Source organism: Dendrobates tinctorius, unplaced genomic scaffold (genome assembly GCF_039654945.1).
Source record: "Dendrobates tinctorius isolate UK_male_01 unplaced genomic scaffold, ASM3965494v1 ptg000059l, whole genome shotgun sequence".
NCBI lineage: Eukaryota > Metazoa > Chordata > Amphibia > Anura > Dendrobatidae > Dendrobates > Dendrobates tinctorius.
Window position 1 is genome coordinate 6,397,366 of NW_027361727.1, and position 27,830 is coordinate 6,425,195.

General features: G+C 38.8%; 1 protein-coding gene and 2 long non-coding RNA genes across 8 annotated transcripts in view; 2 read left to right on the top strand and 1 right to left on the bottom strand.

The window, feature by feature from the left end:
• Nucleotides 1-27,830, bottom strand: part of MICAL2 (microtubule associated monooxygenase, calponin and LIM domain containing 2) — a 318,733-nt gene that overhangs the window by 75,525 nt on the left and 215,378 nt on the right. For 2 of the 5 annotated variants that reach the window (XM_073578366.1, XM_073578365.1), the window contains 3 exons: nt 24,269-24,455; nt 22,585-22,667; nt 20,818-20,917 (listed from right to left, as the gene is read on the bottom strand). In XM_073578366.1, coding sequence (XP_073434467.1) covers nt 20,818-20,917; nt 22,585-22,667; nt 24,269-24,455 — 370 coding nt within the window. Of the gene's footprint in view, nt 1-12,076; nt 16,199-20,817; nt 20,918-22,584; nt 22,668-24,268; nt 24,456-25,002; nt 25,090-25,779; nt 25,882-27,830 lie in introns of those variants that run through there. The other 3 variants (XM_073578369.1, XM_073578367.1, XM_073578364.1) reach the window with 3 other exon arrangements.
• Nucleotides 1,402-25,848, top strand: LOC141092321 (uncharacterized). 2 transcript variants are annotated; one of them, XR_012232765.1, is made up of 4 exons: nt 1,402-1,485; nt 18,236-18,311; nt 20,905-21,126; nt 25,718-25,848. It is a non-coding gene; the product is annotated as an uncharacterized lncRNA (long non-coding RNA). The 2 variants fall into 2 exon arrangements; XR_012232764.1 differs by lacking the exon at nt 1,402-1,485 and having other exon boundaries at nt 16,353-18,311.
• Nucleotides 1,496-8,234, top strand: LOC141092322 (uncharacterized). The gene is made up of 2 exons (XR_012232766.1): nt 1,496-5,173; nt 7,908-8,234. It is a non-coding gene; the product is annotated as an uncharacterized lncRNA (long non-coding RNA).

Sequence of the window (27,830 nt, forward strand, 5' to 3'; positions counted from 1 at the left end):
AATGTAACAGCCCGTTATTAAAGATTTTATGCATAGGACGTAAAATGTACAGAGGGTAAACTATTTTTACATCTTGTGATTTCGCTCGTCTCCCACAAGTGTCTATAGTAGAACGACGTCTAACAAAACGCACTATTCATGGCCGACGTGCGAGAAATCACATTATCCGCGGATGACTCCGCTCTCTAGACTTTGCTTTTCTTTAGATCTTTGCAGCTTTCACTTCTGCAAGAACTGACTGAATATAGGGCAGTAGAGATGTGCAGGGTGAGATCAGTGATGGGGTCCCATAGGGATAGTCACTGTGGACTCTCTGCCAAGCCTGTAGATGGCAGCACCTGTATAAAACTCTAAGGGCCTGTGCACATGTTGCAGATTTGTCACTTTTTTTTTTTCCTGCATAGATTTGTCACAAAACCTGAAGGCTTTCCTAGGACCAGCAAAGGGAATGAGAATCCTGCAGTCTCATGCACACATTGCTTATTTTTGACTTGGAGATTTGGTGCAGAATTACATTTACAGCTCGTCAATTCTTTCAGCTTTCACCCATATGAATGAGTTGGGAAAAATCAGCATAAAAAATGCACCGATTTTATGCTGCATTTTTCCTGCCAAGAGATGCAGAAATGTCTCTACCAAATACTTAACATTAGCACATACCCTTGTAGTTTTAGACTTTCCATATTTTAAGGGGATTTTAACCTTGTGATTTACTTGTGCAATTTTTCTATGCAGGCGGATTCAGTCTACTGCTCACTGTTATCAGATATTTTTATTTTTTACCATCTATTTATTATCAGCTTTCTTAACGCTCCTATTTTTTTATGATGGTGGTCATAGTTAAAAACCTGTATCTTTTTTTTAAGGATGTATTAATGTGACTTCTCCTATCTGTAAGTGAGCGCCGTATACAGGGGGAAAACTGAACAATTCAGGTTTATTCCTTGTTTGATGTCTTGTAACTTTGATTCCTTGTTTGATGTCTCGTAACTTTGGAAACTCTTCACTTCTTCCTTGCAATACATCTTCCCAGGTTCTTTTCCTCTGGTCACATCCAAAGCTTTATACATGGTGACCATGAAGCAGTAATGTGTGAATCTAAGTGTACCGAGTCCATAGCCAAGGCCAGAAGGCAGAGTTCTAGATGGAGCTTTTTGGTGAATGGAGAGTTCAAGGCAAAAATTTTAAAAAAACAATAATGCAAGTATTGGTAATGTTAGTGGAGAGGGCAGATTCATAGGAATTGCATTGTCCAGTTTTGCATTTTGCTGGCTGATTTCAGAGAATAAACCCTCCGTATGGCAGGGTGTGACTGTTTGTTCTAGCACAGGAAGATCAACAATGGCGCGGACATATGCACAGAACTGGTTGCACTGGTTCCTGGTAGGTGCAGACTGTATCCAAGATTTTCCAGGACGTGGCTTTGAACCTTTTGCAAATGAGCCAGAAGAAGCGACTGTGGCTCCAGCGAGCGGACTATGACAGGTGATCCATTTAATCAGGATGAGTCGATTATGCAGATGGATATATAGGGTGCGATCTGGCGTTTATTACATAGACATATTATAGTGAACTACTACTCCCACCATGCTAGGACTTGTAAACGCAAGCTCAATGGAATATGGGAAAAACTATTTATCACTGTCAGGTAACATTTACCCTGCAAGAATAATATCTCATTTCATATAAGAGGTGCAATAAGCAAAATGTCTGGGACTTGTAGTTCTACAGTAACTAAATGTGAATCGAGAGACTGATGGCGAAGGTGCGTAGCGATTCTGTGCAATAATTATAGGTGCTGTAGCAATTGATATGTGCTTTATTTCTGTCCTCGGGGCAGATCTTCCTGTGTCCCGTCATGTCTGTCATTATAGTAATGTGTGGCTGTAAGGGACAGTCTATTACACTGCTGTATCTAAGCCTAGCTTGTATGATACTGACTGCTGAGCGGATGTATCCAATCCGGCGGCTGATCTGCTGTATCTAAGCCTATTATGCTTGATACTGCCTCATGAAACATATCTAATCTCATCATTTAATATTCTCTGCTAATCCCCTGTACCTTAACCTATCATATGCAATGATGTGAGCTAGTGTATCTAAGCCTAAAAAGTGTGATACTGTCAGCTTAGCTGATGTATATGTTATACAGTCTGCCGAGATATTTTATATTTGGAGCTATCATGTGAGATTGTCTGCTGAGCCGCTGTATCTAAGCCTGTCTGCTAAGCCACTACTGTATCTCAGCTTTTGTGATCTTGTCTGCTTAAATATCAGTGATACTTTTTGCTTCACTGCTGTATCTTAGTATATCACATGTGATACTGTATGTTGAACTGCTGTATCTAAGCCTATCATTGGTGATACTGTCCATTTTGCCACGGCATCTAACCCCAGCACATTATCCTGTTTGCATAGTCTGTTTCTGCTGAACATCATGTATCTCAGCCCGGTGCATCCAGGTATTTCCCGGCGCCTGGCCTTGGATACATCGCTCTGGACAGGTTTATCTATATAGGACGTGTCATTAGTATGTACTTGCACATCATTTTTGAAGGAACTCGGCAGGAGATTGTTCCAAACACCTTGGAGAACTGACCACAGATCTTCTGTGTATGAGGCTTGTGCAAATCCATTCTGTCCCTTCATGTGATTCCAGACAGACTGGATTATTTGAGATCAGGGCTCCGCAATGACCCTACATACAATATCACTAAGAACTATCCGAAGTGTTAAAAAAAAAAAAAAAGAACAAAAATTCCTGGAAGTGATAAACTTGCCCCCATAGAACCCCAATCTCAAAATCTTCCATTGTGTCTCACAGAGTCTCCCCTCATCCAGTCTGTCAGGGATCACATGAAGAGACAGAAGGATTTGCACAAGACTCATACACAGAAGATCTGGGGTCAGTTCTCCAAGATGTTTGGACGAACAACCTCCCTGCCGAGTTGTTTCACAACAGCATTTAAGCATCAATTATTTTAGGTTTTCACCTATTTTTGAAGGTTAAAGGATGACCACACCAAATGCTGATTTGATTTCAATTTGTCTTTGGTTCACTCAAGAGCTTTTTTTTTTTTTCAATTGATAAAAAATAAACTGTTAACACTGCTTCTATTTTTTTTTTTACAGCAATCTTATTTTGCAGTATTTTTTCCACACCTGCCAAAAACTGTTTCATGGTTCTGTGTATTCTTTTGTAACATTTAAGGAACAACACCAAATACAAGATTAGAATTCAACATTTTCCGCTACTAAATACACACCGGAATACTGGATGTGTTACATGTAGTAGTTTATTACAGGTAAAGCATTTTCAAAGTCTAATATTGCAATAATGGGAACCTGTTAGTCGATTCATGCTGACTTTGTCACGGGCCGCATTAAACAGAGTTTGGCAGTGTTATTACAGCAATCTATGTTTTACTTTTGAAAAGCCAGCTGGGAAATGTGTGTCTTTTCTTTTTCCCCTCTTTGTTAGGCCACGTTCACACGCTCAGTATTTGGTCAGTATTTTACATCAGTATGTGTAAGCCAAAATCAGGAGCGGGTTTCTATTATACTTTTTCCTCTAATTCTCCCACTCCTGGTTTTGGCTACAAATCCTGATGTAAAATACTGAACGTGTGAACGTGGCCTTAGACTGACAAACATCTCCCTATTAGTATGTGCAAAGATCTGTCAGTCTAGGGGAGCGGAGCAGGAAAAAGCCACCAGAGACCTGCCTTGGACTAGTCATCTGAGATGCGTGGTTCCCGGATGGCTTTTCAAAGTTTATTTTCTCTAAAGTTGGAGTAAACCATACACGGCTCCATGCTACCCGGGGATTGTAAAGCGTGAATCTACTGTCAGGTTCCCATTATAACATCTGCTATGGTAGAACTACAAGGCTATGTGCACACGTATGCAGAAAATTTCTGCATAAAAACCAGACTCCTTCCCAGAAAACGTGCGTTTTTGCCGCAAATTTTGCTCGTTTTGACACAATTTTTTCCGCATGTCCCCAAACACATAGAAAATAGCTAGAAATGCGGAATTTTCTGTGAAATTAATGAGCATGCTGCGTTTTTTACTGTGAAGCGTTTTTTTTTTTCGCGGAAAAAAATGCATCAATATGCACAAAAAGCGCAAAATGCATTAAAATGAATGGGAAGCTTCTTTTAAGCGGATTTTTAAGCAGATTTTTTTGGTAAATCCGAGGGAAAAACATGAAAAAAAACCGCTGTGTGTGAACACAGCCTAAATGTATTGCCTCATTTATAATTGCTGACAAGTGCTTTGCAGTAACTCATTACTAGAAAGGAGTCATCAATTTATGCAAATGTTTACGGAATTTTCTATCATCTATTGATATATTATCTATCTTTTTATTCATCATCTATCTATCATCTATCTAGATAGATGATGCAGTAGATAGATGATAGATAGATAGATGATAGATAGATAGATGATAGATAGATAGCTAATAGATAGATGATAGATAATAGATGCAGTAGATGATAGATAATAGACAGATGATAGATAGATGATAGATAATAGATAGATGATAGATAATAGATAGATGATAGATAGATAGATCATAGATAGACAGATTATCATCTATCTGATAGATAATAGACAGATGATAGAGAGATAATAGATTATCTATCTATTTATCTATTTATCTATCTATCATCTATCTCTCTCTGTAATCGCTCTTCCTATGCATACTGGAATCTTTTTGTGATGAGTGAATGTAAAATACAAAATATATATGGCCACCTGTGTGAAGCAGATAACCTACCTTTACCTACCATGAGAGTGGGAAACGTCACATCCACAGCTATGACACAAGAGCAGGAGAGACAGAACAAAACCACAAGTACAGAAGTCACAAGGAGACAGAGGAGCACAGTATGGAGCAATCTGTGTTTGTGTCGGTCACATTGCCATCAATATTATCTTCTGATACATTGTAACAACACACAGCCATAGTGCAGAATCACAGCAAACACAGTGTGCGCAGCATGGCTGCCTGTACCAGGTAGGGGTATAACTCTTTTGATTGATTTCCCATTGGATGCACTTCAAGCCTTGAAGAATCAGCGGTCCAGGTGTTACCATCAATACTACGACTCCTTTCTACGTGGTCCATATATGAGATGTAACAGATGCTGTCTCCATTACATTCAGGGTGAGTAACTATTTACTGTATGATGTTGTATGTCAATTTATTTCAAAGAAACACGAGAATTTGGTGGCCATATGGTAAGGTAAGAGTTTACTCATCTATAAGTGGCGTTCCAAAAAACGACCAAAAAGCTGACAAATGGTAACGATAAGCACAGAAATCACTGAGGGTCCTGTAGGAGACATCAGCATGAGGCAACAGAGGCAAATGTCAATGGTCACTGGATCAGTCTTGTACATAGGGGCAGTATTATAGTAGTTATATTCTTGTACATAGGGGACAGTATTATAGTAGTTATATTCTTGTACATAGGAGCAGTATTATAGTAGTTATATTCTTGTACATAGGGGACAGTATTATAGTAGTTATATTCTTGTACATAAGAGCAGTATTATAGTAGTTATATTCTTGTACATAGAGGCAGTATTATAGTATATTTTTGTAGATAGGGGCAGTATTATAGTAGTTATATTCTTGTACATAGGGGCAGTATTATAGTATATTTTTGTAGATAGGGGCAGTATTATAGTAGTTATATTCTTGTACATAGGGACAGTATTATAGTAGTTATATTCTTGTACATAGGAGCAGTATTATAGTAGTTATATTCTTGTACATAGGGACAGTATTATAGTAGTTATATTCTTGTATATAGGGGCAGTATTATAGTAGTTATATTCTTGTACATAGGGGCAGTATTATAGTAGTTATATTCTTGTACATAGGAGCAGTATTATAGTAGTTATATTCTTGTACATACGAGCAGTATTATAGTAGTTATATTCTTGTACATAGGGGCAGTATTATAGTAGTAATATTCTTGTACATAGGGGGCAGTATTATAGTAGTTATATTCTTGTACATAGGGGCAGTATTATAGTAGTTATATTCTTGTACATAGGAGCAGTATTATAGTAGTTATATTCTTGTACATACGAGCAGTATTATAGTAGTTATATTCTTGTACATAGGAGCAGTATTATAGTAGTTATATTCTTGTACATAGGAGCAGTATTATAGTAGTAATATTCTTGTACATAGGGGGCAGTATTATAGTAGTTATATTCTTATACATAGGGGCAGTATTATAGTAGTTATATTCTTGGACATAGTGGGCAGTATTATAGTAGTTATATTCTTGTACATAGGGGGCAGCATTATAGTAGTTATATTCCTGTACATAGGGGCAGTATTATAGTTATATTCTTATACATAGGAGCAGTATTATAGTAGTTACATTCTTGTATATAGGGGGCAGTATTATAGTAGTTATATTCTTGTACATAGGGGCAGTATTATAGTTATATTCTTATACATAGGGGCAGTATTATAGTAGTTATATTCTTGTACATAGGAGCAGTATTATAGTAGTTATATTCTTGTACATAGGGGGCAGTATTATAGTAGTTATATTCTTGTACATAAGAGCAGTATTATAGTACTTATATTCTTGTACATAGGGGGCAGTATTATAGTAGTTATATTCTTGTACATAGGAGCAGTATTATAGCAGTTATATTCTTGTACATAGGGGGCAGTATTGTAGCAGTTATATTCTTATACATAGGTGCAGTATTAAAGTAGTTGTATTCTTGTACATAGGGGAAGTATTATAGTAGTTATATTCTTGTACATAGGGGGCAGTATTAGAGTAGCTATATTCTTGTACATAGGGGGCAGTATTATAGTAGTTATATTCTTGTACATAGGGGCAGTATTATAGTAGTTATATTCTTGTACATAGGGGCAGTATTATAGTAGTTATATTCTTGTACATAGGGGGCAGTATTATAGTAGTTATATTCTTGTACATAGGGGGCAGTATTATAGTAGTTATATTCTTGTACATAGGGGCAGTATTATAGTAGTTATATTCTTGCACATAGGGGGCAGTATTATAGTAGTTATATTCTTGCACATAGGGGGCAGTATTATAGTAGTTATATTCTTGTACATAGGAGCAGTATTATAGTAGTTATATTCTTGTACATAGGAGCAGTATTATAGTAATTATATTCTTGTACATAGGAGCAGTATTATAGCAGTTATATTCTTGTACATAGGGGGCAGTATTGTAGCAGTTATATTCTTATACATAGGAGCAGTATTATAGTAGTTATATTCTTGTACATAGGAGCAGTATTATAGTAGTTATATTCTTGTACATAGGGGCAGTATTATAGTAGTTATATTCTTGGACATAGTGGGCAGTATTATAGTAGTTATATTCTTGTACATAGGAGCAGTATTATAGTAGTTATATTCTTGTACATTGGGGCAGTATTATAGTAGTTATATTCTTGTACATAGAGGGCAGTATTATAGTAGTTATATTCTTGTACATAGGGGGCAGTATTATAGTAGTTATATTCTTGTACATAGGAGCAGTATTATAGTAGTTATATCCCTGTACATAGGGAGCAGAATTATAGTAGTTATATTGTTGTACATAGGAGCAGTATTATAGTAGTTATATTCTTGTACATAGGAGCAGTATTATAGTAGTTATATATTTGTATATAGGAAGCAGTATTAAATAATAAGATCTGAGGGGACAGAGAATCTAAAATTTGTGCTTCTTCCAGACTCATGATTGTAGGAACCATTTAAAGAGTATTGTTAACGGCATTTTCAGAAAGCATCCATGTTCCAGTGCCAATAATATGTATAGTGACAAGATCTGCCCCTAATGCTCATATTACTTGACCTGCTTCTACAAAGTTTATTTTCTCCTCAGTTGCAGGGGACACAAGATCTGAAGATATCAACTAAAGTCCACAGCTGGCCAGCACTTCATGCTGAGCGATTCAACTCTGATGCTTTACACACTTAGCGGGATTAGTGCAGAGGTATCGGGGTCTTGTTGAGGTTTGGAAGAAACTTTGCATCATTCTGCTTTGTTCTTTTTCCATCCTGGGGAACATAAGATCCGTCATCCCATGTGCTGCTTGCTGGAATCATAAATTTACATGTGAAGACCAAAGTGCAGGCGGGAAACGGTTATTCTTTAACTTCTCTTCTGTGATACTGTGGCTTCCCATAAACAAGATTACATTGAACTTTTTACCTTGATGTCCAGATCTCATTTCAAAAAATTGCAATATGGTAAATTGCATCAAATAGAAATGCATTCACAATGATCTGCCTGACCTGAGGTTGGTTGGTTGGATGCATCAACATCTTGTAGAAGTGTATGGAGAAATTGTCTGATTTTTCTCTTGGTTGTTTCATGTCATAGGAATACTGATTTAGTTTTTAGTCTTTAAACTTCGTGCGTATAGTACATGGTTAAGAAAATAAGAGAGGTCGGCATTTAGGTATTACGCATGGAAAGCAGGAGAACTTCACCAAACTAACCTAAAAATGGTCACTGTTTTCATAAATCAATAGTAAAAGTGAATATAAGAAAATCTAATATATTTTATTAGAAAGATACCGTATATCTTTCTCCATTTATGAGCCACTTCTTCTCGTCCCCCTGCCTCTTGAACCCATCATTCACTCTGAAAACAGGTAAAACCCGCCTTATCAAAAAGATTACAGGCGACTGTTCATGAAAATGGACAGAGGAGAAGAAAAGTAGGTAGAAAATGTGAAAGATGGAAGAACAAACACACAGAACAGCTTTCTAGTAAGTGTTTTCTCACCCCGCTGCTGCACTTACAGTCACACTGCTTGGTACTGCTATATAATGTCCCACATGCTGCTTCTGAACATGTGCTACATAGAGACAGGGTAGCAGGAATCCGTGATGTCTACGTTTGCTGTGTATGGGAGATATCATAGGAGTTAGTCTCCACTCACTAGCTCAGAGACAATCGAAAACTGGAGATGGAGCTTATAGAGGTGGAACACTATTTCTGATCATATATAATTTCCAGAAATGGTGTTATTCCTCATATACACCCATAGTATAGGTCATTCTAAACAGTGGCCAGGAAAGGATAGGTGCAATATAAATATAAGAAGAGTAAGGGGTGGACCTCATGTGACAAGAGATTAGATATGGAGGTAGATGAACATCTATAACAAACTTAAAGTTCTAGAAATCGAAAAACGAATGGTGGAAAAAATGGTTCAGGACGATAAAGAACAATGTGCATGAGACACAGACGGAAATTTACAAAATTGGGAGCAAAGGTGTAAGATCCAAAAACAAAAGGACACTGAAGTCGTAAAATAGGGGTCATGGGTTAGAAGGAGATGTAACAGCCAAGAATAAATACATTAAAAAAAGTGAGTAGATAGGAAGACGAAATATTATTTAAAAAGACAAAACTAAAGATATCAGGATAGGGGAAAGAGGGTTCAAATATAATATAAGGAATGAAGGCTGTGAAGGAGATGATGTTAGATCTCGAAAACAATGGCACAATTCTACGGATGTGATACAAGGATAGAATAAGAGACGAGATCCACAAGCAGTAAGACAACTGTAGAGTTTAATAGAAAGGAACCCTAAGATCTAGAAAAACAGGACCAAACAGAGTAAGGGCTAAAAGAAGACATCTTAAAAACAGAAATAATAAGCAATAAAACTCGACTTGTCAAAAACATTTAGAATAGAGGATATATAAGAGCAAGAAGACTAAAAACTGTTGACGGAGGTTGATATAAGATCTTGAAAGGAATGCTCAAGTTGACAATGATGAGCTAGAGGGCAAAACCGTTTAAAAACATGGACAAGGAAACGACAAGAACAAGATGGAAGAAGAGAAGGGGACACAGTTCTTGAAGTCAATGTAAAAGAAAAATTGGGATGGTGATTATTGTTATGTAATATCTGTCTTTGGCTACTATTTTGGATATTTGAGAAGGTCAAATCCAGAACACTGAAAGAAAACACAAATCATGCAGTCGTCTTTGAGAAGACTGAAGGCCACAGCTATAACACATGACCTGGATGGAGAATCGCTATTCATCTCATAGAAATACATGATATATTGCAACAGGTGTGGAAACGTGCATTGGCTAACATTATCAGGCTTGGTTATAGTATGTAACTTCTATGACACATTCCTTTTTAGAGAAGATCCAATATAACGGGTGGAGGAGGATATTTGTATTTTCTTTCTCTTTTGCAATTTTCAATAGCAAGAAAATATATTCGGGAAAGTGATTATCCCAACTGACTACGAGCGTTCCTAGGATTGCTCAGTCCTGATTCCTCCTGGACGCACAGGCTCCCGATCACCTGACGCTTGAGCAAAATGCTCATTTGCAAAGTTAAATTTTTTGGCTTCCTTAAAAAAAAAAATCATCATTCTCGGCAGCACATTGTTCTGTGTAATACAGGACATGTGCTGGCGAGAACAACAATATTGCATTTCCACATACGAATCTTCTTCACATGTAGCCGATCGGCAGCTGTTTAACGTTTACTGTAAATGTAACCTTTGACTTTATTACATGGTCGTCCCACATCTGACTGGTGTCAAGCTAGTCCCCATTTCTGGTAAGACACCTAAGTATCCATTAAATCTGAGATTGTATTTTTTTCTTTTACCCTACATCAGACTTTTTTTTTTTATTGAATTTCCTCCCGGCCAAGATCATCTCTTTGAACTTGATCGAGGTTTACGTAAGTTTCTTCCATATTTTCAACCCTGTAGAACCGAAACTTTGTGTTGGGTGACATAATGGCTTTCATCGCATATTCAGACTGAGTGTGGAAATGAAACATGAGCTGAAAGCTGAAAAGGTATTTAAACAAGTATGAGGAAGAAAAATAAACATGGTGACTCAAAAGTTTTGTCGTTTGGCCGATACCAAACATGTACTTTTCCAACATGACTCCTACAACATGGGAGGACATCAACACCAACGGAGACAAAAGATCGACCACGTTCAAGAGAGAAGCCAATGTGAAACCTTCAGAATTATTTCTAACTCCAAAAATACATTTCATTTTTTACTACCCTATTAGGTAATTCTGCGCTTGTCCAGGGGCGAGGTGGTCCCACATTCAGGGTCTTCCTTTATTTGGATGTGCTTAGACACTGAGTGGATTTCCTGCAGAAGAATTCCAAAACCTCATCCGTTTTGCAACTTCTGGATTCCGCTGCGGATTTTCTGTCCAACAAAAATCGAGAGGAAAAATCTGCAGCTATTTTGGTCTTTCTGAATAGGTCTTTTTGCCAAAAAGCAGCAATAAAGAGCTTCTCTAACTCCTGGAGGACCTGGCATGGTATGAATCATATAGTAACCGTGTAATTATTAATTTCACCTCTGGAGGTGCTGTAGGGAATTTAAACAGATGGCAAATGATCTCTGGGGATCCAAATAGTGCGATGACCAAATATTTACTGATTATCCATCTAAAAAGGAATGGTCCGAACCCCCTCTGGGATCCAAGATGGATTATTATTTGTGTCAAGCAAAAGTCGATTTGGACTGTCAGATGAACTTTTCCGCTCCTTAGGCTACTTTCAGACTAGCGTTCTGTTGAATTTTTGTGCGCTCGGCGCAAGTGCCTGCAAAATCATACCAGCGCACGGCCAGCGTACCCAACGCTAAATATAAGGTACGCTGATCGCATGCAGCGTCATGCGATCATAGGAGGAGCTGACCGGAGGAGGCGTGGCTGGGGGAGGAGCTTAGTGGCGGCCCTGCGCTGCGCATCCGAACGCTAGTCTGAAAGTAGCCTTAGACAGGATGTTGCCATATTGACACTCAATATATCTATTGATTGGGTGTCTTATATTAGTGACATCGCTGAGTCTCCTGAAGGACATCACTAGTTTAATGGACCACGTCCACCTTGGTCTGATCGCTGGTTGACGTCTTAATCAGAACCATTGAATAATGACTTTTTATTATCGTAAGTTTTAGAAAATTTCAAGAAAAAGTTGTAAAAATGTTTTGAGAGTCGTAGAAGAATGGAATGAAAGAAATGAAGCCAGAGCATTTAACGAATGACTGTATTTATTCTTGTTTACAGAGTATATGCCATCACAATTCTCCGTATGTCTCACACATACATGACATTAGACTGAAAGACAAGATTAAAAAATATATATATATATTCATTCCATTTGGTAAGTTATGTGACTTAAGATCCTAAGCAAGAAACTGCCCCAAAAAACAAGAGGGAGCCGAGTGGAAAAAAATCCATTTGAGAGGTGTCTGAAACAGAAGAGAAAACAAAAGATAGGCAGGGAGCGAAGGAGGCTTTGTACGAGACGACAGACGCGGGGTGAGGTTATTTAACATGCAGATTACGGACACAGCTCAGGCAGAAAGACGAACGTGCAGTCAATGTAGCAATGGACGAGACGTAACTGAACAGAAAATGAGAGTTACAACCCACGGGCAGACATGCCATATATATGGCTTTGCAGGCGCCTTGTAAACTAGGTGGGAGGCACCAGCACCTTTAACTGCTACTAGATAGTGCTCACTGTACAAAGACTATGACAATGTATTCAATGGGATCTGTATGCATTTGAGCTCCCCCTAGTGGCAGATGCAGGCAACAAAGATTTTATCATTTAATGTATAAAGTTTCAGAAAAATTTTTTTACATGTCATAGTAAGTTTTGATTGGCGCAGTCTGAACCCAAAAAGAAAGGAGCACAAGTGCCCTTGCTGGATGCTGCTCCCCAGGAAACAAACATGGGCTTTATAGAACATCTATGAGCCCATCTTCTGGCTTAAAGGGGAGCAACTCTTAGCTGTGTTCCTCAGGCCCCTTTCTTTTATCTATAGAGGTCTCAGAACCCAGACCACTGCCAGTCCAAAACTCTGCAAAATGTTTTCTACAAGTGCACTGAGGGTAAAAAGTACGTGACGCTCACCAATCTCAAGCATGAAGGTGCCAATTTCTCCATTGGCTATTAGGTGAGAAGAGGTGTACTAATTTTTTTTGCAGTCCTGCCCCGACACCTTCCAATCCTATATTAACCCCCTAAGGCACTCTTCTTATTCTGGGTTATAAATTGCTTATAAGACTTTAAAATTCATGTAAAAGTCTCGTTTGGATCATTACAAGGACTTTTGTGCCCATACTACTGCCTCAAATCCTGACCGGAGCATCATAGGATTCTAATATACTTTTATCAAACACCCGCACTCAGGATAGGACCTGCATCTGTAATATGGAGGCAAAAATACGCCCAACCAACCGAAATAAAAGTAAGTTTTGGGTGGAAAAACTCTGCTGATTGGTTGCTATTGTTTGTGACACAGTATTTGGGAAGACTGTTTCCCACACTGGTCTCCTGGCTTTCTCTTCAGGTTTGGGCATCAAGTGACTGCTGCAGCAAATCAGCAGCCACCGACTGACTGCAGCGGTTACGTTCCATCCATACCAGAAAAAAACACTCTCATAGCTCTCTCTTTTAGCTCAGATGGAACATGAGTTCTGCAGCCAATCATTGGCCACTGATTAGATATGGACAGAAAAAGGAACCAGGAGACCGGTAAGGGACAACAAGGATTGGCAGAGGCCAGGTGAGCATTTTTTATTTATTTTTTTAAATAGATGACCATGCGCCCATTTTTTTTTTCAAAGAAAGTTTGTAAAAGTAGTGGAAAACCCTTAGTAATAAAGTAAAATGTAAAAATAAATAAATAAATAAATTAATAGGCAGTGAGCTCCTCCTAGTGGTGACAGTGGGCTTTTGATTTCTTAAAATAAGAGATTTGGAGAATGGGGCAAAAAAAGAGCTGACACTTTTATAATTTTAAAGTTAATCAGAAAAGTTTGGAAATAAAATTTTGGAAACTGATGTGCAACTCGGCATAATTAGACCGAAATCAATATGGGAGGACAACGTTTTTTTTTTTTTTTAAACTGTTTCTAGAGAACCTATTTAGACTAGAAAATTGGTGATACCAATTAGTTAAAAAAATGTGAGATTTAGAAATATTTCTTTGAATGGACCCTACAGGGCATGTTCACAGTTTACTGATACATTTTGTCACCGGCATCTTCAATTAGAATTTAAGCTGTGGTCGGATTTTAATGGATATAAAGAAAACTGAGTAAACACCAGGACTGGATTGAGCATTTAGCATATGTTTCCAAAAATGTTCAAATACATTTTTAGAACCAAAATGTGGCAAATGTCCTATGAAGCCTATTTAAAGAGAAACTGAAAAATTACAGCATCTGGCTCTTTTGTATGCATTGCATCTTACTAATGATATTATAACTGCACTAAAGACACAATGACATCTAATAAAAAACCCAACACAGGCCATCTTGGACCAGAAGAATGTGCCTCCTCCATTAGCAGAGCCCATGATGCTCACAGACCTGGCGCTGACACATACTGGACTGGCACTTGGGCATATTTTAAGGCTATAATTTTCACTATTATTGTAACTTTCCTAAGACTTCCTGAAGTTTTTTGTCCCTTTAATGACAAGCCACAGTGATTGTGTTTCCAGTAACACTTTTATAGCAGTGTAGAAAATAACTGTCTCAATTATCAAGAACAATTAGTGCCAAGATTTAATGGTCGTTTGAGCACAAAAGTTTTGCAACTTTCTAGAAAACTTTCTGGGGGGGGGATTTTAACAAGGATTTTGCTCCAGTTTTCCGGCTTTAAAAAGTAACAGATTTTGTCGATGATTATATAGTTGAGCACAAGTTGTGCAATTTTTGGGAGATTTCACTTTGTTCTCGCCACTTAGGAGATGTAGTTGGGAAAGTTCAGTTCTAAGCTAGATTTGTGAATTGTGCTGTCTTTTATCCTAGATTTCAGACTGATGGCGCTTACAGTGGGCCGTGTTCACACCCGTAAATCTCCCCCTTCCCCGTCACAAAGTTTGCAAATAACAGCAGCTAAAAAAACACTGTCAACATCAATTGGGTCAAGCGGTGAAACGGCCATTATCCGCACACACACTATGAATGAAACATCTTTCAGATACCGCCATTCGCAAACTGCAACACTCAGCAGGTCAACACAATTTTGCTTTACCCCCCCCCCCAGACCACAATGTGACCGTAACAGGTCAAGGCAGCCTTATAGACATGCGTAAACTCAGTGAGTTTTTCAGGAGGAAGACGCTTCAAGACACATCAACGTATCTTATACTTAAGAGGGGGTTTTTTGGCGTCTTCTTCGATTTATTTTTTCCAACCTCTTTGGCCGTCAGTTTTTGAAACTTAATAAACTAGTGAGCGTCTTCCAACTGGAAGCAGCTTGAAGAATGGCGCAGACGCTTCTTTTATCCGCTTTGCGTTTTTTGGAAAACCTCAAGCGGTTAAAAGGAAAAAAAATCTCACAAGACTGAACATATGAACAACGAGTCATTTTTACATTGTTCGTTCTTTTTTTTAACGTTTATATACAGCAATGCTAATTCCGGCAGGTTACGAAGAAGACGTCTTGAGGACAAACCCTTAGATTGTAAATTGTTACACCTGAGTGTGAGCAGGACTTGGTCAGGACATGTATAGTCCTTTATTGACAACAAGCAGAGGTCTTGACAGTGAGGGATCGACCTACAAAGTCTATTAGAAAGTTGCAGACCTTTTCGTAGCGTAAAGCTTTATTTACAGAAATCAGGAAAGTTGTGACATTATGGGAAAAGTTTGGTAAACAAAGTTTGTCGGGGCTCAAACAATGAAGACACGGCGGGTGCAGAGACTACGTGCCCTCGGCCCGCCAATAAAACACACGTCTTAAAATCCAGTTACAGCCCCCATCCCCCATAAACCCCTCTAATTACGATCTGTGCTTGCTTTATCAGATTTTTCAGACACATCATAAGCAATGTTATTAGTAGCAATAATGCGCAGGCAAGTGAATGACTGATTACAGAGATAACGCTGCGAGGATGCAGGACGCCGCAGACAAACACAAATTGCTCCATGACAGTTATAACACACAACACGATCAGGAGGGTAAATGTCGTTAGCTGTGAAGGCGTTTCATAAAAATACAAAAAACTCAGGTTAAAAAAATGATTTTGAAGTATTAGTTACAAAACTTCTGAAATTGGCAAGCAGGAGAATCACCTTTATAGTAGTAGTTCAGCCAACAAGTGGGCGTAGAAGTGGAATGTGAGAATGAACTAAAGGAGCAGAGGAAAGACGAGAAAACAGAAAAGAGAAGACAAAAACAGCAGGAAAAAAAAAAAAGAAAACCTAAATATTTGGAAAATCGAAAACCAGAATCCAAAAATCAAAACAATAACATAATTTTCAACACATAAGAACATTCAATGACAAGTGAAACTTTATAACTATTCATCCCCCTTCCCATCCTCCTCTTGAAATAATCAAACCTGTGAAACGTTTCCTAAAATTACATTTTTGGCAGAAATGTATCATTTTTTTTTTTTTTTTTTTCCTTTTTGCAATGATTGGGACCGTGCCAAAAAAAAAAGAAAACACAAGATTTGAGGACCGTAGAACACCTTTCGGTTGCATTTAGATGGAAAGTTCAATTTTGAACATCGTTGTGCAATTATAACTTAGATCTCGTCTTATACCATAGTCACAACCAAAGCTGCATTCACAGATTCAATCGGATGTCATTTTAAAGAAGTTGTCTCAAGATTATTTCTGGAGGAGCACAAAGCTCCCCTGCCGCCCAGCTTCCTAAATGACTGACAGTTCGGACTAGCGGTATGGCTGCGCTGCTGGCCGGAATTGTGCGCTCTCCATTGTTGCAAGCAGAGGCAGCTTGAAAAGGATCATCAAAGCGCTGGCCGAAACTGCAAAGTGCTGTGCTGGAAGCCTTAGAGACCGGCCACCACTGATAGACTGCAGTGGTGACCAGTTACCTTGGCAATGAGCGATAAACTATTAAAAATCCCTCTGTTCTTGAGAATAGAGAGAGAGAAATTGCAAAGTTGTTTGTTTTTCCAAGCACTTTGCAATTTTCCCCATTTATGATGTTGAGAAAACTCCTTTAAAGGTCGCAGGAGCTCAACTGTCCTTGCGCCCCCTGCTGTTTCAGTGTCTGTATCTCCCATTTGTGGCTCTCCAGCTGTTGGCAGACTACAACTCCCAGCAATTGTTGAAGGTCACAGCCACAGAATGGATATTACTGTATAGACCACGCTCTCTTATGACACATACAGTACAGTAGTGTGACGCGAACGATACAGCTCACAAAATGCTATAAGGCATAGTATAGGATTTCATTGTCTGAAAAAAACAGTACAGAACGGTACCATGTAGCAATATATTTCTGGATGCAGCTTTGGATGTGATTGGAGTATAAAACAGAATGTAGCAAAGTAAGTAAGTAACAATATTCGCCAACTTTAGTCTTAGTTTATGATGAAACTGTAATCTGCAAAAAGATGTTCAAAATGATTCCTAGGGTCAAGAAATAAAAATATGGCAAAAATTTCAAGTGTGAGCATAATCACAAAAACAATGAACGGTTGGCAAAACAGAGTTCTGCAGCAGATCCAGATCACTTCACCTCCTCCATAAACCCCATGGCTAACAGGCGAGCTGTCACCATGGCTGGGTGTTATCTGGCATAACTGCTTTAGAACAAATCACATAGAAATTTCAGAAAATTTTGCTCAGGCTTCGCTTTGAAATTGTTTGACAAGAAAATTGAAATGCTTTTTTTTTTTTTTTTAAATCTATTCCATAAGCAAAACTTAAGGAAATCACATTTGAACACTCTTTGTATTGCACAAAACAATAAGCAAGCCAAACAAACTGAACATTGTTGCAAAAAAAAAAACAATAAGCAAGCCAAACAATTTGTACATTGTTGCAAAAAAAAAAACAATAAGCAAGCCAAACAATTTGTACATTGTTGCAAATAGAAAAACAATAAGCAAGCCAAACAATTTGTACATTGTTGCAAATAGAAAAACAATAGCAATCTAAAAATTTGAAAAAAAAGATCACAAGTTACCAACATTTCTAAAAAAAATCTAAATAGTATCAAATTAGTGTGTAAAAAAACAACAACAAAAAACTGTAAAAAAAAAAAGTGACTTTGCAGCCTCACGTGTAAGTGAGTGAGTACATGATGCAGTAATTGGCACAGCAGGTCAGTACAGAACCAGCAGGGGTGAAATGTAAAGATTGGGGGTCAAAATATTCACAATTTGGTTTTGTTTTTTTTCCCCCTCCAGATTGAAAATACTCTTAATTCTCGAGATGACACATTTGGTTCAACAAAACTTGAAATGTTAAAACTATAGAAAAAAGGTAATGGACCGTACATCTAAAACTTATACAAGGACCTATTGAAGGCAAGCAAAAAATTACAAAATTGAATGTAAAATTGGAAATGTATGACTTTTTTCAGTGTTTTTACAATTTTTCTAGTCTATTGTTATCAAAGTAAATGTAGCTTTGCTATGGTTTTTTTTACAGAAATTATTCCTTGTATTACTTTATATACGCTGGTAATTTATTGGTAATTAGAAATGTATAGACCAAAATTCCTTAATTGGGAATTTTCCATTTTTGTGACAGAGTAAAAATCTAATACCGGTAATTTGATTCAATTTTTTTCAGTCTTAAAAAGTAATAAATAATTAATTAAAATTTTTCCAAAAATTGTACACTTTTTAATTAAACATTTTCACCTCCAGATAAATTTAAACACAATTGCAGCGGCAAAAAATGACTTGGGCGGCTGAGGTGGACCAGGACAATATATTATTGCACCAAAGTACAGGCTACAGGGGCGTAACGATCGTGGCACAATGGTCAGCATTATTACAGAATAGGACCAGGAGCTGGGATATTATATCAGGAAGGGTCCCAGGAAGGGGGATATGATACCATGATGTGGGACATTATTACTGGAAGGGATTAAACTAAGATCGGGGTATTATTACAGGAAGGGGCCCAAGATGTGGACATTACACCAGATTGGGGGGCATATATTACTGAAAGGGGCCAAGATGGGGACATTACACCAGGCTGAAAAACATTATTACTGGAAGGGGCCCAGGATGGGGACATATATTACACACAAGAGCCAGCATGAGGATATTATACCAAAAAGGGGACAAGAATTGGGGGCATTATTACTGAAAGGGGTCCAAGATGAAGGATATTATACCAGGAAGGGTCTCAGGATGGGGACATTATATCAGGAAGAAGCCCAGGTTATCAACATTATTATTGCAAGGTGCTCAGGATGCGAGACATTATTAATGAAAGGGACCCAGAATGGGGGACATATATTACTCGAAGGGGCCAGAATGAGGACATTGCACCAGGACGGCAGACATTATACCAGTAAGGCGCCAAGGATGGGGACATTATTACTGGAAGGGATCCATGAAGAAGGACATTATACCAGGAAGGGTCTCATATTGGGGGATATTATACCATGAAGGTGCCCAGGATGGGTGATATTAGTCCTGGAAGGGGCCAAGGTTGTTGAACATTATTACCGCAAGGGGCTCAGAATGGGAGACATTATTACTGGAAGGGGCCCAGGAAGGGGGACATTTATTACTCTAAGGGGCCAGGATGAGAACATTACACCAGGATGGGGTACATTATACCTGGAAGGGGCCATGGATGGGGGACATTATTACTGAAAGGGGTCCATGTTGAAGGACATTATACCAGGAAGGGACCCATGTTGTAAGACATTATTATTGCAAGGGGCTCTGGATGGGGACATTATTACAGGAAGGGGCCCTGGATGGGTGACATTAGTACAGGATTAGAGAGACTACGGTGGTGGGGAGCAACACATATGTCTTTATAGGATTTAGAACTCTACAAGGGCTAATACATCTAACCAACATGTAGGTGGGGGGCTAGGTCCAAATTTTGCACCGGGGGCCTACTGTACTCTAGTTACACCACTGATAGGTACATATAATGCCACAGTGATGAAATTTGGGAAATATGATTTTTCTTGTCCTGGTCACACTGTTAGGCTGGGGTCACACTTGCAAGTGTGATGCGAGAAACCCGCGCATCAATACCCGGCACTCGGAACCGGAGTATGCGGCTGCATGTATTTCTATGTAGGTGAGCGCTCCGGTCTGACCCGCTGGCGGCAGTGCCGGGTATTGATGCGAGAGACTCGTGCGAGTTTCTCACATCACACTCGCAAGTGTGACCCCGGCCTTAGGATGCAATTGGTCTATTTGAATTGAATTATCAACCACCAAGTAGGGAAGATGAAGGGGGAGAAATGAATAATACGGAATTTAATATTTACTGGGGAACATTTTTCTGCTGGTTCTTATAGAAACCCTCCCCGTAAATGCGCCATACATTGGCATAAAATGAGTATAAACTGTAAACCTGAAATATCGGACTTTTGCCTACAAAAAAGTGCAAATCTAAAGCAACTCCTTCAATTAGCAATTTCCCAAGACAGCGATGGGTGCGATGTATGACACGCCATGACTGTGCGGAGATGTCATCGCATGATGTCACAACTAACTGTGCTTGTACCAAAACGTGTTGTGCGCTTGCTCAGCTATGAATTGCAGGGAAGGCCCTGCCTCTTGGACCATGAGGGTTAGTACCTCGTAAAGCACATACAAAAATGGCACGCTCACGCTCAGCAGCTCATACAGGTAGGAATACTTTTGCTCATTGTCCCTGATATGGCGTCTGGTGTCATGCACTGCGCCACGCGTCCAGTTAGACAAGCGGCTGGGGAAGGCAAGGATGTCCCTAGTCACCGCTAGAGGCCAGCTTAGCGTTTTCCTAAATAAGGAGGTCATGATACCTGGGGAGCTGTCCTCTGAACTGCTGCCAGCGCTATAGGGACTGTCCGTCGTGACCTCCGCAGTTACAGCTTCTTCCTTTTTCCAAGCTATGTCCGGATCCTACGAGATGGAGGCAAGGTCAATGGTAAAACAAGGCAACAACTAAAGTCCTTAAGTCAGTGCGATGAAGCTCTACAACGGTCCCCAGACAATGCTCTATGAGCCACAGAGGCTGAACAAGCAGGGGCTGCAAACACACGTAAAGTCCTGCATCCTTACATCTAGCAATTATCAAGGACTTTGAATGCAGCTTTGGCTGTGATCGGAGTGTAAGTGAATTTCTTCAACATTACATTAAGTCTAAAACTAAATATAAAATACTATAATTAGCCTCATAAAAAGTAATTCTGGAAAAATGCAATTTATCAAAATAGGGCAGATTTGTGTGTGCTGGGAGCTGGGGAGGGGGAGGAGGATCTAGCAGTAAATATTCCGCTGGTGGAACGAGAATGCGGGATATAAACAGCAACATTTGTTTTGGAAAAGTGAAGGAAACGTTGCCTGCATCATATCCCAAAGCAACTGCCTTTAGTTCATTCATTTATTTATCTGTCATTATGTGATTCGTTTAATTAATCCCTAAAACCTACATTAATTAATTCATTCAATCATCCAATTTTATTTGGTCATTCCCCAAATCATTTATTCACTCATTCATTTTCGGAACTATTATCCATTCATCCATTCATCCATTCATTCGGTCATTTTCTAAAATTTTATTTTACCATTCATTTATTTGTTTGTCTACAAATTCATTAAAAGAAGCACTCCTTTTCTTTCTTCTCCTCCTTTTCTTGCTCCCGTCCAAGTTTTTATCCTCTTAACATATTACAGTCATCATATTATATAGCATTGTGTATATACAATTGCTCATTTTGCTTTTCTACCCAGTTAATTCTTCTGTTTTCCATTAGCTCTATGACATTACATGATTAAAAACTGACTAGCTGAATTCTTCTAAGCTCTATGTGGAAACAAGAGGTCAATTCTTTTCCTGCATGAGTCATCCCCATCTTCAACTCCGACGATGTAGAATTGTAATTCTAATGCTGACTCATGCAAGGATGAGAGAATTTGTGTTTCTACACAGAGCTTAGAAGGATTCAGTTTTTAATCACGTAATGTCATAGATCTAATGGAAAAGAGAAGAATTTTCTGGGTAGAAAGGCAAAATGAGCAATTGTAAGTACACAGTGCTACGTAATATGATGACTGCAATATATTAAGACAATAAAAACTTTCATGGGAGGAAGAGTGCTTTTTAAAAGTAATCATTCTTCAAACTATTATTATTAATATAACGCCATTTATTCCATGGCACCTTACATGTGAAATCATGCAAATCAATAATTTATCCATTCAACTATTTTTTTTCATTTGATCAATCAGCCCTTATTGAGTAATATTCAATAATTTCATTCATTCATTTACCTATACATTTTTTATTCATTTAGCCATTCTTCAAATCATTTATCTCTTTTTTCATTCATTTGCTCTCTCATTCACTCGTCCATTATTCATTCACTTATACATCTCGCCTTTTTTTCATTCATTTGTTCTTTTCTCATATTATTAATGCGGTCAATAATAATTCTTTCATTCATGTTTTATTAATTTGTTCTCATCCATTCATTCATCTGTTCTTTTTATCGACATTTATGTATTGATATAATTCCTTTTCTACGACTTTCTTTGCTACAAAGTAAGATAAGATCCTGTTCTCTCACCTGGCTTTTTGAATCCGTCCGGCGTTTGCGTTGCTTATTATTGGAGAACGAGTGCATGAAGTGCGGCTGGCAGTAAAATTTACCTGTTAGATAGAGACAGATGATATTTTCAGACTGCGGCCGATGCCTGATATACGGTGTATAAATATGCATTTCCTGACATATACGGTAACTATTACCAGCACCACTCACTCTACATATAGGAGTGTTCCAGTGATCACTAAGACTCGGCAGCGCCCCCTGATGGCCGTCAGCAGATCTACAAGGACATACTAATGATGGAACCATTGGAGAAGGATGAAAAATTTTATGTTTTTAATTCTGTCAAGAAAATGGTAAAGAGTTGCTGTTTATGTAGTTCTCTAAAAATCAATCTTTAACTCCGTGGATACTGTTCTTTTCTGCCCCTGTTTGGTTTCCTTCAAAGAGTTTTTTTTGCAGATGTCATTTTTTGGCTTGTAAGGCTAAGTATAAAATTCCGTTCTGGAATTTCATTTGTCCATTCCGTTTTGTGAAACAGATAAATGGAATTAATGTCAAAAACCGATCTGATGTATAACTGATGCAAATGGACCCGGAAGGGCCACACACTTTGGAGTGGATTGTCATCTTTCACTATTGATTTTAAGCTAAAATATTGAATATTTCAGCAACAAAAACACCACATTTTTCCTAAAATTGCTGAGCGACAGTATCCTTACAGAGGTTTTACCAAGCTTCCAATATTCAGAGGACAGGGAATATCTTTCCGATCACTGGGGGTCTCACCGCTATTTCCGTAAGTCCCATAGAGAATGAAAGGCATGGCAGAGAACTTACTCAACCTCCATGCCATTTAGATGGGGCTCTTCAGAGCCTAATTCTTATGATCAATGGTGGTCCCAGAAAATGGGACAATATCTCATGAGCGGAGATAATTTCCACACTTGGGACAAACTAATGTATTCACAGCCTACTCACTGAGTTTAAAGGAGCACTCCAGGCAGAATAGATGCGACATCCTATGCTTTATGCACGGCCATCGGGAGTGGAGCATGGTACAGACAAGGGACAATCCCCATGTTATGTTTCTGGGACATCTGGATGACGACTGATATGACCGCATCTCCCGCATCGAGCATTCCTAGCCTCAGAGCTAGGTGCACGGACGGATCATTTCATGACTCTGCAGATGTGTCCTTCACACACGGGAGGAATGAAATGATGTCAGCAGGATCATATATTTCTGTGATATTCCTTCTCCACTGGGAGATCATCATCTGTGAGTATATTATCGAGACATTCATATCACTGCTCGTGTATCCCACAGACCGGCATCATTCTGCCAGCAGAGGAAGTCTAGAATGTACATATCCATCAGGCTGGACCTTCCCTGATCCTAGAGTCAGATAATAGAAGGGTCAGGAATGTGATAGAGGTCTGGGGCGGCGGAGAACATGTGCTGCACCTGCGTCCAGCAAATCATGAACTAATAATTCTCATAGCTGAGGACTTGTTACAATTACATCCAGTCTTTGACCTAAAAAGCCTTGACATTAGACAGACACATTGCATCTGCAGCGATACATTGTTACAAATTACAGCAGAAGATCAAGGTGGCATTTCTTGAGCCTTCGAGCTTGGTTGGAATATACTGTATATGACTGTAGCAAAGTTTCTGGGAAGGTTTTTTTTTTTTTTTTACCTTCTTCCATGTTGAAGACGTAATTTCCCAGACGGAGAACTGACGAGCAGAACGAACACTTGAAGCATTCTCTATGGAAGAAGTGTCCTTCAGCGCTCAGCCGCTCCACCACGTAGACGCGCTTCTTACAGAAGTAACACGTGTCGCTGCCTCCGATGTTCGGGGGGAATTCCTTCCTTAAAGATCCCTGAAACAGAACAAAGAATGTGGAAATCAATTACCTGGGTACTTAGAAATGTCAATAGTCAGGGGCGGCTGGCGCGACTGTTAACGGGAAGAGTCGGGTGTTACGGGAGAAAAACCGTACAGTAATCGCCGCAGAAAGAGTTTCACTATCAGACAGGAAAATGTGTTGTGATTGGCTGCAACAAAAATAGTTTTAGAAAGTTTTGATACATTTGTGCTATGCATATTGGAGAGGGCCATGAAAGAAGTCATGTTCACCCCCCTTAAATATTGCACTAAAACGGAGTATAAGATTTGCTATTTATTCTCATGCAAGCCCCCAATAATGGACGGATCTTTAACAGTAACCTGTATCTGATTTTCCTCCGTTTTGGTCCATATGTCCATTTTTACTCTCCATGTGTGATGTGTGAATTTGCTCCATAATTTCTGGATAATTTACAGTATAGAGCTTTTATGAAGGGTAAAAAAAAAAAAAAAAAATATTCCGCCCTTACGTAGCACATCAGAGCAAATAATTTAATCTGTGCAGGAGGTGAAGTTTTTACCTTGCGGAGAGGAGAGAGAGAAGAAGGAGAAGTAGGAGAAGAAGAGGAATCGTCAAAAAGCTCAGTCACCGCTCCCTCCGGAGAACTCTGGATGTAACACAAAGTCATATTATTCACCTGCTAAAACGCACTGGGGCATAACTAAAAAAAATGGGAAGTTATCCTCTACTGGCTCACACTCCAGTCATAGCCTCCACGCTCTCTTGTGTATCTGGACCAGGTTATCAGGCAGAACAAAGTGGTAATTAGCCAATGGTTTCCATTAATTAGAACCTTTGCAACTGCCATAAATTAAGACAACGATTCCTTATATCTAGTGCTGTGCTTAGGTTTGGACCCAGGTTCGGACTGGTACACAGGGTAACAGGGCAATCCACCGGTGGGCCCCCAACCCCACTGTATGGTCAGTATTTGGTTTAATTCACTTGATAGCCTCCGTACAGAAAAAAAGCAGCATCTCATCATTCAGTAACCAAACTACCCAATTTATTATTATATAGAAATATAGGTAAATTTGTGAATGAGGGTAGTGTAATATTTGTATGCAGGTAAAAAGTGCCCCCCCCCCCACATCAATGTTACTGGTGGGCTCTTGGCAACCCCAGCCCAACTCTGTTTAGACCCATATTCTATAACCTATTATTTATCAATGCTTTAGTCTACAATTACTCAACATTAAATTCAAAAATAACCAGCCCTTTGCCCCTCTTCCTAGGGCTTTATATCAGCTGTGTGTCTACCCATGGATGGAGGTGTTGGTGGATTTTAGCTGCTTACCAGCTCTGGAGATCTGGTTTTGGATTTGTGATCGCTCATGTAAAGATTGACGAGGACTTCTGCTACCGCACCTATCCTGCTGGAAACATTTCCTACGGTCATCTGTCCGACAAGACGTAGAGATAGAAAATGAGAGAAGACAAGAAGAGGAAAGTAAAGGACCAGATCTGAAGCCAGGACAACTGAACGGCCAATTTCAGCACATGGGCAATTTACAAAAAAAAAAAAAAAATCCAAAATATTTTCCTCTAAAATGAAAAATATGTCATTTCTTTGGTTGACCGTGTTAGCGAAATTTTTCCATTTTTTAATCCGCCATATACCATTCAGGTACAGATGCAAGATGGTGCAATTATACCTAACGCAGACTTTATCAGTTGTGAATTACTACATTGGCATAATTATACCAAAATAGGCAAAAAAAGTAGATTTTCTGCTGAAAAGTTTGGAAAAGTTGGGTGACAAATCCTATACTGGCGCCGTCACACAACTTTTATTCAAAGTGTATACATAACCAGAACTCACAATTCAACTTGGATACATTATTAAATAGATCTCTTTGACTTGATGAGACTGGTGTACTTATGTTGAAAATCTGTGTCCCTGTATAGTACCTTATAAAAGTTTTTAGCCATTGATCACTACAGTTATGTAACATCTTGGGGATGTACAGCAGCTCTGTATTATTTCAGACAAGTGCTGAGCTGTTATACAAACTATTGCAGCACTTTCCCCTGGGGAATTTGTCCCTGGGAACAAATTTCAGATTTCTGCATCGTTCGTAAACTATGGAAATTCCTTGAAAGGCTTCCCAGGAATTTCTGGGCGATGTTCAATGTAACTGAGGAAGCTGTAGCTCCTGGGGAACAGCTGTATCCCCGTAATGAGGCAGCTGCATTAAAACACTGTATACAATCAATATTATTATGGCTGATGGTCGGACACGATATGCTCTTATCATAGGTTTGTTCCTTTTGTTTCTTCTCACGTCCTGTACACTGCGGGTGTTGGGCATAACATCAAAGCTTTGGAAAACCTGCATACCTGCTGTGTTAAAACGACCGTCCAATGATTAGTTTATATACATTTCCAGAGGGGGGAAAATTAAAAGGATAGTTTTAACAATATTTTGCAATGAAAACTAAAATTAAAACTTTATAAAAGGGGTTGTTTACAGTGATTCCCATACAACCACCTAACATGTCTTTTGAACTCTCTAGGAAACTTCACTCAAATAAACAATTCCTGAACAAAACTGATTAATTGACCTATCCAGCTCGAATAAACAATTCCTGAACAAAATTGATTAATTGACCTATCCAGCTCGGGCCATAGGTATAGCCATAAGGTTTGCATAACTTTCATCCACTTCAAAAGGCTTGAAGCTTGAGTAATGGCCCAGGGCCTCTGTTTCAAAAGCATGTAACGGTAAGCAATTTAAGTTGCCCCCAGTACAGATTTTGCATTGTGCCCCACAGTTTCAAGCCACATTTTTGTCTGGGGGCATCTTTGCTAGCAGTAGGTATGCTTATTTTTTGGGCCAACAGCAAGAAATATGAAGGATTTTCTTTCTTTTAATGAATGCTAAAAGTCCTACAGAGCCATGAGACATTCTGGATTATACTATGAATTTACTCTAGGTAATAAAGGGGATACCAAATCGGGTGATCCCCTCATTAGCACAATATGTTCTAATAAAGCATTTCAGAAAAGTTTATCACAAATGGAAAAGCCCATTATTTCTGTTGATAGAGACCGCTATGGGGTTCACCACCAGGCATTGTAACGATTTTGTCCATATTATTTGGATGTGACCATAAATGCTATCCAAAACATAAACAGTCATTTTATGATGATGTTAAATGAGCTTTAGTGGATCCTATACAATTTCATCTGACCCCTGAGCAGAGACTACCACTGGAAACAGAGGTCCTATTCATTACCAATACATAACAGGGCATGCCAAAGTTTCTAAGGGTTAAAAAAAAGGCTTCTCTGCATGTCACATAGTCACTTTCCCACATGTTGGATTACTTCTTTTGTGTTGAGTT